We start from the raw sequence: 18709 nt of genomic DNA, 5'->3' as shown, positions 1-18709 counted from the left end.
ACTTGAAGCAGATTCATACATTGTTTTATGAATTTGCTTCAATTTTTAAAATAGATTTATTGGACAGTAACAGATTGTTATTGCCTCCAGCCAAACGCTAGCTACAAAACTGATGAGATCAGATACAATCATCAGGATAGCATTTGTATGGGGCTCATCAAAGCGATGAACCAACTTAATCACCACCCGTGCATTTGTTGTTTTTTCAGATGATCATACAAAATTTTCCGATGCTCCCCATGTGGAGCATCTAACATGGATCATCTGGTCATGATGGTCTGGCCCTGTTCTTCACTCGAATCCACGTCCGGGAAGATCCCTCCTAGATCTGCTTTCCAATTTCAAATTCTTATTGAACACTTTCTTTGTTCTACACACAAATAACATCCCAAAACTTTGTTTCTTTGAGGAGAGAAAAAAAATGATACAATATGTGTTATTCCAGTACATATTTACCTTGAATAAACTCAATTTACAATTCATACATACTTTGGGGGCCCCAGTCCAACCAAGAAAGATTCAAAGTCTGCAACTAACATGATGGCAATAGAGTTTTCTGTCTCTGAATTTATGCCACACAAGGACATAGAAGGAGAGGCATTGTGTGACACCAATTTTTTTTTTCTCAATAGAAAAAACATGTCCAAGGACCGAGAAGTGATCATCTAAAACATGATTTATTAAGCAAACTATTGAAATCAATACTTGACGCCTAGTTAAATAAGAAATTAGACAATGAAAGGTGAGAAGAATTGTCCAATCATTATTGGCTGCAGATTTTGTACCTTCCACTGGCTGGACGTTCCCCTTTCTCTATACACGATATATAAGCCACCTTTTGTTAGCTAACTTAGATATGTATGCTGGTTAATAATCAGCTGGAAATGCCAATAATGTAACAAACAGATGTGTTTTTCTTCAATTGAACCGCATCCCATCGTTCCTCAGCGTGGGTCTGGCTTGATCATGGCACAGTAGGGAGTCTTTACAAAATGTGCCCACTAGACCCTTCGTCTCTTTGCTGGATCATCCTCATGGTCTGCATGTGTCAAACCAGATCGGAAACAAAACAATTCATCCTGTAGTTTCCATCCTCTGGTACCATATACAACCAGGAAGCAAAAGAATTGGCAAGTTGCATTCTTCATGTGTCCTCTATGAAGACCCTGAACGCAAAGTCGCGAAAACGTTTTGAATATTGCTTGGGATCTACTGCAGATATGGAAGTGGGGTCATATTGGATGGACTTGTAGGCATGCTCAAGCTTCTTGCTGATGTCATAATCTTGGAGTATGTCTATGATTCCAAAGAACAAGACAACATCAAACATTTCACCAGTGGGTTCACCTACAAGCTGAAATTCATCATTTCGCCTGACTGTTGTTTCTACTCTCGAAGGCATGTTGACACCAAGCCTAATGGATGAACGCCTGCAATCCCATTGCCAATAACAAACAAAGAAATTTCGTTTGCTGAGCAAGGTTGAGATAGTGAATAAAAGTACACTGAATACTGTTGATACAAGGAATCTGAAGTCAAGCATTGCAAAAGAAGTTCTAACAGTACCGATTAGGATCAAGAAGCAGTTGATCCATGTCACGGATATCTGCCCTAGATAGGCGAGCAGCAGCATCTCTCGCTTGCACAGGCTCTCCAGCTCCTGTTGTCAGAACGACTTTAATGTCCTGTGGAGACTTCAGCCATAGTGTAGGTCTAAGGAATAAAATATGAAAAAAATAATTCACCTGTTGGAGTTCGAGTTCCAGATTCCCTAGAATATGATACTTCTCTGAAGTGAATACCCACCAACAGACTGTAATCCATAATTCTTTCCGTCTCCAAGAACTCACAGTCCCTATCAACTTGCCTGATAGAGCCAATACGCTAAGTACCAAGTTTTTTTCACGAACATGAGAACACAATGTTATCCTACTTTCAGTAACTCAACAATGAAAAAGTACAGTATCAACTCACCTTCTTAGTTCTTGAAACCATGATTTTTGCAGTCGGAATATGAAGTTGAGGTCAAGATCCTTCAGTGTAGTGTTTTCATCAATCTCAGCTTCAGGTTTATCTGTAATACGGCCATGTGAAGATCCCTTCAGGTCATAACGCCTGTGGATGCGGTACTCTGAGCAGAACAGGTTTCCCATGACAATGAAGCGCACCTGGTGCACCAAGGCTCAGTTTATTTTCCACCATTGTCCAAAATGTATTTAAGCAGAATCCCTACCTTTTGCATGCCAACCATTTTGACTGAGTGAAGACCGAAAAACCTAGTAACCAAAGTATTCTCATATGCTCGAACATGATTATAGTAGCTGGGAAGCATCCTTAGAAGCACCTAAAAGATAGAGTGGAAAAAGGTTTACAGCTATAGTCAACAGTAGGCCTGAAGGCATACATATTAAACAGGACAATATATATGCACCTTCATTTCTGATTTCTTCATTGTCTTGATCATATACCGATCGTCATGTGTCAAGTAGAAGAAGCTACCACTTTTTCCTGGAGAAGAAAGCTCTCTAAGAGCATCATTCCCACATATAGATAACATGTAATCAGCAGCATCAACCTTGAATAGGCGGCGCAGATACCTGAAGCAGAACATACAAGCATAGTTGCGAAAGTGAAACATGACAAGGGACTAGACTGAATAAAGAAGTAAAAATTCAACTTCCCCACATTGGCAGGCAATAGGAATGTGTAAATTCAAACAGCATATCGAAGCAAACCTGAAGACCAATGGGCAGTAATCCTTCCACCTGAACTCCACAGACTGGTGCGGTGGTGTATGCTTTGACCCTTCAGGAGGAAATTTTGTCCAAACCTTCTCCTTCGGGTCAAAATCAGACGCACGGAGATCACGAGAATTAGATGGTCCAGGTTTTCCCACAGAATGCCTGATGAATCATGGAAGATATAAGATAATGAAATGTTAAATCAATATCTAGAACCTAGAGTACTGGTTTAATTAGGTAAAACAATTCAGGATTTGGGCACCTCAAAAGTTTATGCCTTGCAGCATTCCTCGAAACAAGGATACACAGTACAGTTTAGAATCTGTTGGCATCTCATAAGCCCGAAGGATGGAGAGGACAAGAAAAAATGGAATAAGCCAATGAAGCCAAGAACCAGGAGACATCTGACGAACTTCTAAGTAAAGAGAACGTTACTTGGAGTTTCATAACTTCCTACTCTTTCACTGAAGCCTAGGAAAATGACAGGACACAATTAATGACAATGTAAAATGTTGAGTAGAATACGAAGAAACAATCATCTAGTTGAAGAAAATGCAATATAAAAGGAATGAAAATGCTCAGTTGAGTACAAGAAAAAAATGTTTACTCGGACACAATCTGAATAACTTATAACAAGCCGTAGGCTGTGTCCGGTCTACTACCATCCCCTCACTACCTACACAAATTTAGCCTCCATGTCAGCGATGAATAATGTCGGCTTTTCATTCAACGAACAGAAAGAAACGCCCTCTACCAATTCTCCAGTGTCAAGTATCAATTAGCTACAGTAGTCAGGGTAGCACCAAAAATGCAACACGAACAAGGTCAGGTTCGACATGAGCTCCGGGTCCTTTTCAGAAGGGGCAGCCTCGGCTTCGGATTTATGGGTCCATCCCAGAAGAGGCTACCTTAGCTTCGGATCTAGAATCTATCGGATCACGTTGAACTATCCGTGGCTCGGGAGATACGGGCAAATCCCACCGTCGAACAATACCTGGCTTCAGTCGGACCGGACCTGATATGACTAGGACATCGACTCAGACCCATTTGAATCCCCAAAATTCAAATTCACTTGAGAAACACGGCAAAAGACCAAGACAAAAGAGTTGGAAAACAGACAACTAATCATTAAAGCAAAAGCCGAAAGATTCTTTATTTGGACAATCCATCTTCCGCATTTCACAAAAACTTCTGAAAACCGACCGCCGGTGAATATGATGGAGAAGATATTTAACTTGCAATACCTCATGTGTGGGTCACTTGATAGACAACCAGATTTTGATGCATCAACTTGATTTGGTAACACAGCATATGCTGATTTAGTTGGTAAAGGAACAACTGACAGAACTTTCAAGGTAGACAAACAAATGGGTAGAAAACTAAAAGGAAAAAGATAAGGGAGAGGAGAAGAAGATGTTGATGTCGAAGAAGAAGAAAGGGTACCTGATCCCCAGCTGCAAATTGAGCATGAGTTCGTAGTTTTTATGTCCCTTAGCGATGGTTTCTCCTTGCCTCTTGACCTCCCTAGGCTGCCATTTTTGGTGCTGCCTTCCTCCAAATTTCCACTCAAACTCCTCCTGCTGTTGCAGGCCTCCTTCTGTTTCAGCACCCGTTTGAGACAAAGGAGACAGCGGCACCGGATTCCCGTCGACAATGTCGCAATTGATGATGTCCCCATTCGTCTCCCATATACACATCCGCTCGAACGCCTTCTCCGTGGAACCAGTATGAACGGCATTCTTCCTCGGCGCATCCAACGATCCCATCCTCCTCCTAGGCTTGGCGGCATTGTCCGCTGCAACTTTGTCCGGCTTCCACGCTGCCTGCTTCTGCGCAGGATCGGCCTCCGTGCCGGACCAGTTCAGTGTCTTCTGCGAGGGCAGGATGGACACCTTCTCCCCGGGGCATATCTTGCAATCCTTGAGATCGACCGTGAAGACCTCCTGCTGATCCCATCCACTGGGATTACTCGCAGCCGGGGAGGTTCGGGATGGGAAGTAAGTCCCATTCTGTTCCTTGGGATCCTTACTCCATGTGCCAATGTAGCAGCTCCCATCTGCCCAGGTGAAGCTTCCATTGCCTTTGGGGACTCCATCCTCCCATTGTCCCTCGTACCTGTTGCCGTTCGACCAGGAGAGAACACCTTTGCCATGGATCACCCCATTCTTCCATTCTCCAACGTACTCATTCCCATTCCTCCACACATACCTCCCATTCCCATCCTGGGCTCCACTCCTCCAGTAGCCCTCATAGTAATCGCCATTGGCGTAGCTCTTCTGCCCGTACCCATTCTTCAGATTCATCACCCAGAGGCCCCTGTAAGTATCGCCATTGACACCAGTGTAGGTACCAAGGCCATCCATGAAACCATTCTTGAATTCGCCCTCAAAGGTGGCGCCGGACGGCCAAGAGAACTTGCCCTTGCCGGTCGTCTGCCCTTTGCACCAGTCGCCCTCATACATACACCCATCCGTCCAGAGGTATTTTCCCTTTCCATGGGGAAGATTCCCCGACAAGTGGCCCGTGTAGTAATCGCCACTGGGGAGGAGCCTCTCGGCGCGGACGCTACCACCGCCATTGTTCTGCTCCTCCTCGTCATCAACGTGAGCTACCGGCTGACCAGACATGCGGAAGATGCTACCGCCAATTCGCCTATTCTCACGAGATCTCCGTACAGTTGATTCCCACGCTGATGGTGGATCTTCTTCCTTGAACATTTTCTGTTTATTCCTCACCTTCTTCCTCCAATGGTTCCCTCCCAACCACCCCCTTCGTGCCCGCGCGCCCACACACGCGCAAGAGCAGTGTCCTCTCTGTATCTACCTATCCCTTTTGTCTCCCTAGTCCTCCATAATAGGTGGAATCGTCTCAATGGCAGAGAGACATTGCAATGAAAGACAGCTTCGCAGCCCGAGAAGCTACGAGGAATGCAGAATTGAAGAGGCCGCACAGTTATAGAAAGTATCGAACTTAAGACAACAAACACTCCTTCCGTCGTCGTCGTCGTCTACCTCCCCACCGTATCCTCTGTCGTTAACACGCCAAATGAGGAACTCCCCGACCGAAAGCATCTCTCCCATCCTCACCTTCTACAACCATTCTTCGGCCACCACCACTACACCCATCAGCATTCATCTTCTGCTCCTCTCTGCATCGTTGCCACCACCAATCCAAAATGGAGAACAATTCTCTCTTCTCTACCCACAAACCAAAACGGTTCCTTTAATGCTTAAATCTGAAAGCAGAAACCATCCAGTTATTGATGGAAAAAATAACAAAACGAAATAAATGAGATTAAATCCTCCCCAGTACACACAACCAGGAAGAAAAAGAGAGAGAGAGAAAGAGAGAAGGGTGGGGCAGAAAGAGGAGGAGGAAGAGCAGAAGAGAAGACGGGTAAAAGGAGCAAAAGGAAAAGGAAAAAGAAAAGAAAAACACGGACTCGAAAAATAGCAAAGACAGCGTCGCCCTTAAGAATAGCGAACGAGAAAGAGAGAGAGAGAGAGATCTTTTTTGGGGAGGGGAGTTTCTTTCTTGTTGTGCTCACGATCTAAGGAAAGAGAAAAACTGTCTCAAGAGAAGAGGATCATCAAAGGCAAATGGCGTCGCCGGTGGTTCGTTTTTGTGAGGCATCAAAAATGGAGGACATGTCTCGGCTTTGGTGTCCCACCACAAACTTCCATCTAACCATAAAATTCCGTAAGAAATGGAGGCGATGCTTTTGTCTCTGGACCCACCACTAACTTCTCTCCAACTGTAAATTCCCACCACCTCTTCTTCCTCCTCCTCCTCTTCCTCCCAACCAAAATTCCCCTAATTTCTCTCTCTTGTAGTTTCGACCCCTCCTCCCCTTCTTCTTTCCTTTCCTTTTTTAGTCTCTTTCCCTTTTTCCCCTTCTTTCCCTTTCTTCCCCTCCTCCACCCCTTCTTTATTTTCAGGCCTTGACCGTGTCTTTAGCCTCCACACCGTTAGCACAGGAACAGACGGACAGATGAGTCCCACCTCTTCCTCTACCTTCCACCAGCTGCACACGGAAAGAGGGAGAAAGGAACAGAAAAAGAGAAAGAGAAAGGGAGAAGATCATACTTCCCCCTGTTCTTGGCCATCAATGGAGCGACAAGCATGGGCCACCATTCAATCATGGTAGTGCTAGTGATGATGGCAACGAAGATGATGAAGAGACAGCGCCCCATTTCAAGTGCTGCCCTCGTCAACCAGGCCGCCGCTCCTGCTCCCCACTCTTGCACCTTGCACGCGACTCGGTCGGAAGGATCGAGCCCTGAAGTTGGGCTTCCCTGAGCCATATGTGTCCCTCCGTGCATACCACCCTTCGTCATCATACACCAAATTCACTCCCACGGATGTGAATGAACAGAGGACCTACAGACTGTAATTGCCAATAAATGAAAAATGTAGGGAAACACGAAGCGAATTGCAAAAGCAGGGAAGCGAGCTTTTGAAAAAAAGAAAACATTACATCAGGAAAGGCGATGGGATTCGGGGGAAGCGGTGTGAAGCGGAAAGTGAAAGAAAAGTTGGGAGAGGAAGATTTCCTTCCTTCCTGGCAGCATTGCTGGACACTGCAGAAGTCTGCCCATCGGAACAATGGTGGCAGATTGCATGGAGCAATAGTAACAGTTGGAGATAGAAGTTTTTGAATTCCTGTGGTAACGCCTATCTGCTTTAGAAGAAGAAAGACGTTTCAACCTTGGGCAGCCGACGGCTGTGGATGGAACTTGGAAGTCCGGTCGCCGGGCTTTCCCTTTTGCCGAAGATCCCCACTCTAAATAACAAGGCGACTGTGAAACACACGGTCGAACAGATAGTACCAAAGTAGAATCTTTGCCATATCGCTCCCATGGGTAAAATACGTTTTATATGAACATATATCGCTGGTAAAGGAGCCAAATGAACGCAATATACTGCTGAAGGTCAGCTTGTTGATGACAAGCCCGAGCTAAATCAATGGAGTTCACCTTCAACAAGCCCGCTTACGATCACTTTCGTTCTCCAAGCTTAAAGTCGATGACATTGAAGCTGCTTTCAAGATTAAATGCTTATGAACAACATAGTTCTCCAATATCAAAAATCGATGTTGTTGAATTCGGTTTTTGAACCAAATGTTGTGCAAGAAGATTTTATGAATTAGATTAATAGAATCGAGATGTCTGTTGAATTAGAATGACCATAATTTCTGAAGTAACAAAACTGAAAGAAAAGTCAGAAATTTGTGTTGAAATTTGGGCAAATTTTCACTTTACATCCAACCATTTGCATATACTTTCTAAAATGGACCTTTTTTTTTATTTTTTTTCAAAGCTGCAATTTTCATTAACAAAAGAACTGTCAAATGATGGCTTAAAGTTAATTTTCATTAACCCGAAAAAACAACAAATGTTGGTTAAAATGATAACAACGTGATGTAGTGATGGAGAGTGATACCAAAAAGATTGCAAACTAATGTTTTCCATTTTTCAATTTATTGGAAATTCATTTCAGTCCCTTATTTGACCATTTTCATGAAAAGTATGGTCTTTAATAAGAAAATTACAAAAAGATGGTATTTTGCATGGATGTCTAGGCAAAAAGTAGGCCCGAAAATGAAAATGTGCTTGAAACTTTATGCAAATAATGTAGTAATGATCTTGAAGGCTCCATTAACTCGAAGGAAAAAAACAACATAATTACTAAGTAATGACGTTATAGACAATAACTAAAGGAGACTTAAAACAATGGTTTCTTGAGTTCTACGCAATTCATTTTAACAAAAACCTTGAAAAATGACAGACGCATCGCCTTAAAGAAATGATGTGGAGTGGATGGCACAATGACATCGTAGCTTGTCTTCTAAACCACTCTCTCAATAACTTCACATCTTTATTGAAGTCTCTCTATTTATAGAAGCTATTGGTATAGTCTCATTGGGTAATGTCGTTAGTTCTTACATACTTCATTTTCTTCAATAGTGAATTTATCAGGTTTTCTATATACACTGGTTATTTATTCATTCCATATCAGCCATTCTTTGCAAATGGTAAATAGGCCTGGGCGTCGGGCCGGGCCGCCATCGGGTACCCAGCCCGATCAGGCCCGAGTCCGGGCCAGGAAAACCGGGTCCCCGGCCGGGGCAGGGCCCGATGGCGGCCCCGCCCGGCCCGTCCCCCATGCTCCTCTTCCCGTCCTCCATCCTCCTCTTCCCGTCCTCTCCTTCTTCCCCCTTCCCCCCTCCCCTCTACCTCTCTTTCTTCCACCCCTAATGGTAAATACTTTTGAGGTCAAGAGAATTATGCAAACACCACCTATGTAGAAAACGATGTCGCTTCTTGTCTTTTAAGGGTGGGTGGTTAATTCCACCGCCCCTAAGACAACCCACTGGCCTCCTTGTACCCATCCCCTTAGGTTCACATAATATGTTTCGGGGTTTTTTTACGGTCCATAAGTGCAGCACACTTGAACATGACAGTAACCACTCCAATATTTGAACACTGAGTTTTTAGAGAAGCCGGACCACCCTACTGCCCAGTACGATACCACCGCTCAGGATAAAGCGAGGTCGCTTGATGGGAAATACCAAATTTTCCAAAGATGGTTTTGTAACTGGATACAGGTGTGATCAAGGATGATTAGGGAGAGAAGGAAAGATAGAAAGGTGTGAACTGTGAAGCAAGGGTAGTGACCCTCAGACAAAAATTTTTGGCTTTGCCGCTCAGCGAAGGAATGAAACGAAAGGCATGAACTGATGGGGAGTATTGGACAGAGTTTCCAATGACATTGGCGTCGAGAACTAGTTGCCAATTTTCAACATCCAAGTGCATTAGTTGCATGGAAGAGAATTCCCAGTATTCTCCGCCGTTGGGAATTCTCATGCTGACGGGGGCCTCTGGCTCTTGGCGTGTGAATTGCCAACAGCGTGTTTCCCCACGGTTAGAGCCGTTGGCATAGCAACTAATTAAGGAAATTAGAGGGATTCAACACAATAATTGGAGGACACATTTTAATAGATGCTAAGAAATGAAAGAAGGATCAAAATTTCTAGGGCCGGGCATTGGCGGGCCCGAGGCAAGCCTATAGCCTGGACCTGGCCCGACCCGCTTATAATAAAAATTTTACAGTATTTAAGTTTAATATGTTAATATTATTCTTAATAAAAAATATGGCTGACGGAAGCTCATTGGGTACCCAAACTTTTAATGAAAAGTTGTTGTGTGTCACTGGCATGAAAAATTAAGACCACAGTCAAAAGGGGCTTATGAGGTCATAAACAATCAAATGAGGGGAAGGAAAGAGAGGGCAATATCTTTACCGAATAAAGAAGGAGGTCTATAAAGACAATTAGGACACCTTTCATAGCTTCCTAGTATTGACATTAAATAAGCATCCTTTATTGTGAAGCCGGGTAGGTTTGATTTTTCGAACCCCATTTACACTGTGCTTACGATATCCCCAGTGGTGGAGCCAGGATTTTTTCGTTACGAGGCACTTGAGTTGGCGACATAAGTTTGGTGTGGGTATAATATGTAATTTTTGAGTCATGAAAATGTGATCTTGGGACGTTATAATAAGATTTTTGTTGGGCTGATGGAGACCATTTGCCTACACCAGCCAACAAGTAGCTCTGCTATTGGACATCCGCCGCCAATCTCCATACCTAATTTTACCATGAACGTCACAAAGAAAGAGCCTTCTTGTATGGAGTCTGTCACAACCTAAATCACCTCTTATGTTGAGGCCAGATCTTCTTTTTGTTTATATTCTATGTGAGGTACGCTTCATATTTTTTTCTTCAATAAACATATCATTGATGCAGACTAGGACCCCAGAAATGGGGCCATTCGGGCATCTTTTTTAGGGATGGGTTGCTAACATCTCGCTCACTCGAAATTGAAAATGGATGTCCAACTTTAAAATGTATAAAAGTAGATGAGATTCGATGTCCCATATGTGGAAGACAATGCCCTTATTTTGCATTAATGTCACATATTTCATAAAACTAGCAAGCTCACATTTATGAACCAACTCTCCATGTTAGGAGCATATAAGATGGTCCAAGCTCAACTATCCATGTTGGGAAGAAAAATAGCCACCCGTAAGGGCAAAATCAAATATATGTCTGTCAGTGCTGTTGATTTTTACAACTGCCAATCAGCCAAAGGGTGTAGAATGGTTTTACTTAATATCTACATTATCTATTGTGAATCAAATTATATAAGAAAAAAAAAAAAGGCATTCCACTCTTTTTCCTTCCTATAAAAGGTGACAAGTTATGATAAGAGGCAAATATGTCCTTAAATTAGAGATGTCAACATATTTGATTTGGATTAGATATCTGACCGAACTGTTCTGAAAAAATCAGATATGAAAACAATTTAATATTCGATTAAGAAATTATATCAGATTTGGATTTAAGAAATAACACGCGATCAGATTTGCACTCGCTTTTGGATGTACATAAATATCCGATCAAACTATTATATGGGTTCAAAATGGTTTTATTTTCAAAACAAATATCCTATATCTAATGCTCTTACATTTTGAAAACCGGCCAAATTCAGTTCAACATTGGGATTCGGATTCCGATATGGATGTAAAAATCAGATTCAGATTAGATTCAGATGGTGAAGTCTGATTTTGGATTCCGATATGACTTTTATTTGTTCATATTTGAACCCGAATATGTGAATATTCGAAAAAACGGGTATGGTTAAGGGCATATCTGATTCAAATCCGATTCATTAACATCCCTATCCCAAATGCTGTAAAAGTTCACGAGTTAGGTAGTGTTGAATAGCCTCCGATCTCAAATGCGATGCTACATTAAAAGAAGTGTGTTATAGATATTATGGATCTACGTTACAGATCAGATCTGCAGTGAAACAAACACAACTTAATGATAAGGCCAAAATGAATTGAACTTGTCACACAACTCATCATCATGTTGAACCCTTTTCGTTGTAGATCAAGTAGAGTGACTCGGACTAACCAGCTAGCTTGTGGCATTGTGGCCTGCCGAACAGGGAGGCGAAAAAAAGGAAGATTGATTCAACATAACTTATTAGAAACAAGTGTTAGTCATATGGTTGTTATGCCGAGAATTTTTGCTGTTATATTTTGCGAGAATGAGAGATCCTACTATTTACAATGACTGGAGAAAACATATTGAATAGGAGCAACTGAAAATAGAGGTTTATTTTGTTTTATTTCTTTTATATTCATAAAAATGTGAATATGAAGGTAACGTAAAAGTTATTAAAAAATAGTTGGGTTGAGTTAATTAGCACTTTGAATGAAGATTGGTCAGTTTAATTTATTGATGAGAAAAAAGAAAAGAATATGACTCAGGGTAATCTCACCTGGACAGGGAGAAAGTCATTAGTTTGACTTTGGTTATTAAATGAGGTTTGAATTTCAGTGTTCTTGTTAGTTATTAAATGTGTTATTAAATTTTTTGTTGGATGTTTTTTAGTGTGTGAAACAAACATTACAAATTATTTTTGTCATTTTTGTGAGAAGATATTTTTACGAAGAAACTTTGAGCATTTAGCTTCTTTGCTTTTCTAGAATAGGCAATAGTTAGTTTTTTTTTTCTCGAGTTTGATTAAATTAGCGTCACTAAAAGAAATTTTCCAATTTTTGCTAGAGGTTAGGTTAATTTGAGGTAGGTTTTTATAAATTTCTTTTGTTACGAACTACAATATTTTTTTTTTAGCTGAAACGGGCTGGGGAATCACCCTTATTCCATTAAAGCTGAAAGAATTTAAATTCTAAAATATTTTTACGATTAGTTCTCAAAGAATTGCTTTAACTCAAAAGTTATATTTTGTAATATCATCTTTTTTTCGAAAGAATTATTTTAGTTAGCTAACTTTTTAGTTGAGTTTCAAAATATGTTTTCGAGTGTCTACGTAGTTGCAGTTCATAATTAGGTTATTCCTTTTTTTTTTCTATTTGTTCCCATGATTCATGCCAATAGAAGATATGTTGACCAAAAGAATTAATGGTAAAATTGTAAGATCAATAATCCCTGAATTACAAGACTAGAATCCGTCCACATCTATGAATTGAATTGCTTAGAGAAATATATATATATATTATATATATATATATATATATATATTTCTGCAACATGTTTGCAGGATTAGTTTAGGATTAATAATATCCTTTACTTTACTAATATTCTTTTTAGATTAATTCAATTTGTGTCAGCTAGTTTTATTACTTTAATGCATGGTCTTCACTATCTTTTAGAAAAAAATTAGTATCTTTGTTCCTTGCTAAAATTTGTAGTTGAATATGAAGTAGTGGTATTTATTGCTTGTGAAATAACATGGAGTAAAAATGTCTCACCATCGATATGTAAGTTGAAGCATAACAAAGGCATCACCTTAAAGCATCAAAAATAGCCTTTAACCCTAAAGGGATGGAGAAAAGCCTAAAAGCTTCGGCCTTCACTCGAGGAATTGGAATAGCCTCCGTCTCATTTAAAAATAAATTAATATTATTATATTCTCAAACAGTCATCATCGATGGTCATAGCAAAATGTATGCAATTGATTATTTAAGCTTCGGAAGAGTCTTCATATGGCTTGAACTATCCTTTTTTAAGTTTCATTATTTTTTTGTTAAATATGTAGTTGTTTTTTTTTTCTTAAAAGTAGAATATATATATAAAGTTTTGCACTAACGAAGTTTCAAAAGCAGCTTTTTCCATTAGAGGAAGAAGAAGCATGAATTCAGGCACCTATAAGTAAGCCTGTGCAGCGGGCCCGAGCTCGGTCTGATTAAATTATAAAATATATATTTTAATATAAAATAATATATAAATATTATAATTATATATAATTTATATATATATATATATATATTAAAAAGCTGTTATCGGGTTCACCCGAGCCTGCCCGATGCCCCGGCTTACCTATAAGACAGACAAAAACTGCTATTCAAACCGATGCCCTGGCTTACTTACCTATAAGACAGACAAAAACTGCTATTCAAAGGTTTAAGACCGCTGACTTGCTTTTACGTTTGTAATCACTTATAATGTTATAACCGTACTACATGTGTTACATGACATTAAAAGCATATAGACATGGCATTTCACTTATACAATGTAGAACCACTAAGCTCACTAACCAACATCGTATATTAACTTCTTGCCCATTTACCAATTGCACCATGTGTCCAGACCATTTACATGTCTCATGAACCGTCACATCATATTTCTACCAATATTTTTCATAGAAATAGAAACAAGAAAATGAGGTTCTTTTTATCTCACGTCTCTAAGGTCCAGGATTGCTTCAAAACTTAAGCAGAACAAACGCCTACCAATTAAGGGAGTCAAGTTCGAATCCAGCTGAAAGTGAAGACCTTATCGACTCGGCTCATGGTCAGGGCAGAGCCAAGGAGCCTGTCTGGTATAGGCTCTAGCCTTACCTCAATTTTTTTTTTTAAAAAAAAAACTTCATATATAAATTTTAAAAATTTTTACTTATCTTATATAAAATTTTTAAAAAATAATATTTTAATTTGCTCCAAAATAATATTAATATATATATATATATATTAAAAAACTGTTATCGAGCCCACCCGAACTTATCGTGTCCACTCGGGCCGAAACCTGGGCCCGATGCCCTTTTTTCCAGGCCCTAGCCTGAGCCTGAGTCATGCCAGGTACCCACCCATGGGCCGGCCTGGTGCCTGCTTACATATAAGACACACAAAAGCTACTATTCAAAGATTTAAGACTACATGACATTAAAAGCATAAACAACATGACATTTAACTTATACACAATGTAGAACCAATAAGCTCACTAACCAACATCGTATATTAACTTCTTGCTCAGTAATCAATATGGTATATTAGCTTCTCTGCACTACACCATTGCACCATGTGTTGAGACCATTTACATGTCTGACGTCGCATCATATTTCTATCAATATTTTTCATAGAAATAGAAACAAGAAACTAAGGTTCTTATTATCTCACATCTCTAAGGCCCAAGGTTGCATCAAAACCTAAGCAAAACAAACACCTACCAACTAAGGGTGTCAGGATCCATACTGTTTGCAGTTTAAGAAAATAGCATCTATGAAAATCGAACTAACTATAAGATTCTCACCGGCCCGACCAACTACATTATGTCCCTTGAGGCTCATAGCTGTAATAATAACTAAAAAGAGAAAAATAAAAAACCAATGCAGGAAGTCTATGGTAAGTACAAGAAAGTGACTCTGAGGTGAGACTATGCTATCATAGTAGAAGACCTCTATTATAAAAATTTGCCCTCAAGCATATGCATATAATCAAGTTCGGGGGACAGCTACAAAAAAAATTCAATAGAAATTAAGAAAACAAAACTTAATATGACTTGCTCATCGTCTACATCATTCATGATAACATACATGATTTAATGTGTGAATAATTGGTCTATACACCGCATATAGATCATGCTAGAATGTATTGTCATCAGTACTTATTCTATTTCAAAGCGATTATTCAAGCAAATGTATACACTTAGAAGGTAGCTAAATATGCACACGAACGAAAATTTTAACTAACCTGTAGTGTTATCTAATTTATTCTGTATAATCAGGTGAATGATTCTAAAAAACGTGCATCTAGCAATAATAGGGCGTGCATAAGAGAACTGGCTCGACTAGTTTCTTTGGAAAAAAATGCCACTTACAAAGGTTTTTTTAGTCTATGTGTGAATATATCATAGATTGACCAACACCAACTAGTCACAAAATATTTACCTTAATATTTTTCACCTTTTTATATTTGTCCTTGTGAGGGTCACCTTCCTTATTATCTTGGGTTTTTAGTCATTTGAACACCTGGGCATTGCATTGAGTGCTCGTGCTGTTTTTGTTCTTACTTAGTGTCTTCTTATTCGTGAAGTTTGGTCAGATTGTTTTTACTTATTATAGTATAGTTGGTCGGACTGATGAAAAATCCAGTTATTTGACTGTTTGCAGTTAAAAAACTGTTGACTCTTCTTCTAATTTACTTAGGCGAGGCCAAACTCCAGTTTGACATTCGGTTGAGCACGGGTTCACTCAAGTTTGAATCCAACTGAAAGTGAAGACCTTGTCGACTCGGTGTCAGGGGCAGAGCCAAGGAGGGGTTCTTAGCCTCACCTCAATTTAAAAAAAAAAAAAAAACTTTACATATAAATTTTAAAAAAATTTATTTATCTTATATAAAAATTTAACTTATCTTATTTTAAAAAATAATATTTTAACTCCCTCCAAAATTTTAAAAGCTTTAATTGAACCCCTAGTCAAATGTTTGTGGCTTCCCCCGCTCGTGTGGTCACCTCTACTTAAAAAAGTTGACTCCATCTCTCCATCAAAAGATCGAGCTTGGAAAGCACTGCTATGGCCCTCTTCTCGGCTTCTCACCAACTCCTGAACCCAACAACAACGATACAGGCGTGCCCGCCAATATCGCCGCCATCTTCAACAGGCAGAGAGCAGAATCCGGCACACGGCGCGACTCTCCGACTACTCCCGGCCATCCAAGAATGCACCACCTTGCGCCAACTCAAGCAAGTCCACTCCCGTGCCCTGAGAGCCCACCTCCTCGGCGATGCGGTCGTTGCCGGGAAGCTCGTGTCCCTCGCTGGAGTTTTGGGTGCTGGCGACCTTCGCTACGCCTCCTTGCTGTTCGACCAGATAGAAAAACCGAGCCTCTTTGCCTGGAACTCCATGATCCGAGCCTTCGCGTGGAGCCAGACCGCCTCTGGCTGTGCCGCACTCTCCTTCTTCTTGAGAATGCAGGCTTGGGGAGTCGAGCCGAACAAGCATTCCTACACCTTTGCTCTTATGGCGTGCATCAAGGAGCTTGCGCTCAGTGAGGGCATGCAGATTCACGGCAGGGTTCTGAAGTGCGGCCTTGGTTCCGACAAGTATATACAGAACAATCTCATTCGTCTGTATTGCAGTTCTTCAAGGCTCGAGAACGCATGTCAAGTGTTCGGAAAAATGTCTGAGCGAGATTTGGTCTCGGCCACATCGATGGCAGATGGATACGTGAAATCTGGCAGGATGGCGGAGGCCAGAAATGTGTTTGATTCAATTGAAATGAAGGATGAAGTGTTGTGGACGGTGATGATATCTGGATATGCTCAGAATGACCGGCCGTCGGAGGCACTGCGCCTCTTTCGGGAGATGCTTAGAGATCCTGGACTCTCACCGACAGAGAGCACACTCGTTTCCGTGCTTTCTGCCTGTGCCCAGCTAGGCGCCATCGAATCGGGGAGATGGATTCATTGGTACATGAGGAAGCAGGGGATCAAGCCGACGATCAAGGTGGCCACTGCGCTGGTTGATATGTATTCCAAGTGTGGCATGATTGAGTTTGCAAGGAAAATATTTGACGGGATTCCTCAGCCAGATGTTATTGCCTGGAATGCCATGATTGCTGGTTTGGCTCTACAAGGAGATGGTAGATCGGCACTCGAACTGTTCTCGAGGATGGAAGTATCAGGGACATGGCCAAACGAGAGTACATATGTGGCGGTGCTGTCCGCGTGCAACCATGCTGGTATGGTGGAAGAAGGGCGAGCCAAGTTTGAAAGAATGAAGGTAGTGGATGGGATTGAGCCAAGGATGAACCACTATGGCTGCATGGTGGACATCCTTGGCAGGTCTGGGCGCTTGGATGAAGCAGAGGAACTCATCAAGGCAATGCCTATTGAACCAGATGACGTGATATGGAGAAGCTTGCTAGATGGCTGCAGGAGTAAAAAAGATGTAAGAAGGGCTGAATTGGCCATGAGTAAGCTTTCAGAAATGGGCTGCAGTGAGCCCACTGATTATATCATCCTCGCGAACTTGTACGCATCAATGGGAAGATATGATGATGCGGGGAGCACAAGGAGATTGATGAAAGACAGAGGGATTGAGAAGAATGCTGGATGCAGCTGGATAGAGGTGGGAGGGGTCGTTCATATGTTTGTGGCCTTTGACAAATCTCATCTTAGAAGTGATGAAATGTACTTCGTATTGAATACGTTGGTGGAGGAGATGAAAGATTAGTCCTTGTCTGCAATTCTGTGCTTCTACATTCATCCTTGTATGAGACAAGACATAGCACACACAGGCAAACCAGAAAGGCCCATAAAAATGAAAGGCAGATGGGTCGTTGATGAAACAGAAATTATTTTGTTATAGAAAAGACAAAAGTCCATAGTTCCTGGCTGAGGTGCAGCGTCTTAGGTTTGGATTTTGCTATATTTTTCTCAAACCATCAGTAATCTTTTCATTCAGAACAAAAAAATAAACATTAATAAAAATTGTTAAAACTGTTCCCCTATGAACATGATGGATTTCATTAGTTTTTTTCTTCTTATATTTTCAGGGACTCATTTACGTTCAATGACAAAGAAGTCGGCATTCCTGAAGAATTTCTGTTTCTTAAGAATCGAGGTTTCTACTTGGTGGAAATGGTTTTGGTAGCTTTATTTAAAGTATAAAGCACTTCTGTGTTAGTAGAAAGATATCTATAGAATCTCTTTTTACTTTTTCTTTTAGAATATGATACGGGGCTGTCAGCCCCTACCAATTCAAATCATCTGTAACTAAACTCTCAATTTCCTGTATATATAATGAGTGGTACCAGTCACACTGTTGGTTCTTCCAAATATTCTGTATAGCAAAAACAAAACCAGCCAGGGTTTTGGCCACAAAATTGGATCTCTTTAGAAATGTTGCAAAACTTTACATTAGGGAAACTTGCAAATGACCTGAAACAGCTCTTCTTGGTCTTGAATTTGGTTTCCACCTGCCTTCCAATCCCAACGACATATTCACAAATCTCGCTAAGTTCCCATGATTCAATTATGATATGCTTGCAACAGTGTGATTTCACCAACACCTCCTTCCATACGCACCTTTTTCCTATCCCTGACTCTGAAGCCAAGCAGTGGAGCACCTTTATGGATGCGATACAGGTTGACTTTG

At 40.9% G+C, this 18709-nt stretch overlaps 2 protein-coding genes across 4 annotated transcripts; one reads left to right on the top strand and one right to left on the bottom strand.

Annotated features, from left to right (window-relative positions):
• Positions 1 to 377: 377 nt before the first annotated feature.
• On the bottom strand, positions 378 to 7834 carry LOC116267659 (phosphatidylinositol 4-phosphate 5-kinase 6-like). 3 transcript variants are annotated; one of them, XM_031649525.2, is made up of 10 exons: positions 7219 to 7834; positions 6828 to 7128; positions 4185 to 5976; positions 2736 to 2903; positions 2432 to 2597; positions 2234 to 2344; positions 1975 to 2168; positions 1746 to 1867; positions 1567 to 1660; positions 378 to 1430 (listed from the first exon to the last, which is right to left on the bottom strand). In XM_031649525.2, the coding sequence occupies exons 3-10, from the start codon at positions 5456 to 5458 to the stop codon at positions 1145 to 1147; spliced, it is 2415 nt and encodes an 804-aa protein (XP_031505385.1). In that variant the 5' UTR covers positions 5459 to 5976; positions 6828 to 7128; positions 7219 to 7834; the 3' UTR covers positions 378 to 1144. The 3 variants fall into 3 exon arrangements, with proteins under 3 accessions (XP_031505385.1, XP_031505384.1, XP_031505386.1); XM_031649524.2 differs by lacking the exons at positions 6828 to 7128; positions 7219 to 7834 and adding an exon at positions 6184 to 6797; XM_031649526.2 differs by lacking the exons at positions 6828 to 7128; positions 7219 to 7834 and adding an exon at positions 6289 to 6797.
• An 8233-nt stretch (positions 7835 to 16067) lies between these two features.
• LOC116267462 (pentatricopeptide repeat-containing protein At5g48910-like) lies at positions 16068 to 18371 on the top strand. Its single transcript, XM_031649193.2, has 2 exons — positions 16068 to 17965; positions 18108 to 18371. The coding sequence occupies exon 1, from the start codon at positions 16124 to 16126 to the stop codon at positions 17783 to 17785; it is 1662 nt and encodes a 553-aa protein (XP_031505053.1). The 5' UTR covers positions 16068 to 16123; the 3' UTR covers positions 17786 to 17965; positions 18108 to 18371.
• The last annotated feature ends 338 nt before the right edge of the window (positions 18372 to 18709 follow it).

This window comes from Nymphaea colorata, chromosome 14, assembly GCF_008831285.2.
Source record: "Nymphaea colorata isolate Beijing-Zhang1983 chromosome 14, ASM883128v2, whole genome shotgun sequence".
In the NCBI taxonomy this organism is placed as follows: Eukaryota; Viridiplantae; Streptophyta; class Magnoliopsida; order Nymphaeales; family Nymphaeaceae; genus Nymphaea; species Nymphaea colorata.
This window is presented reverse-complemented; position numbering and strand designations above follow the sequence as displayed.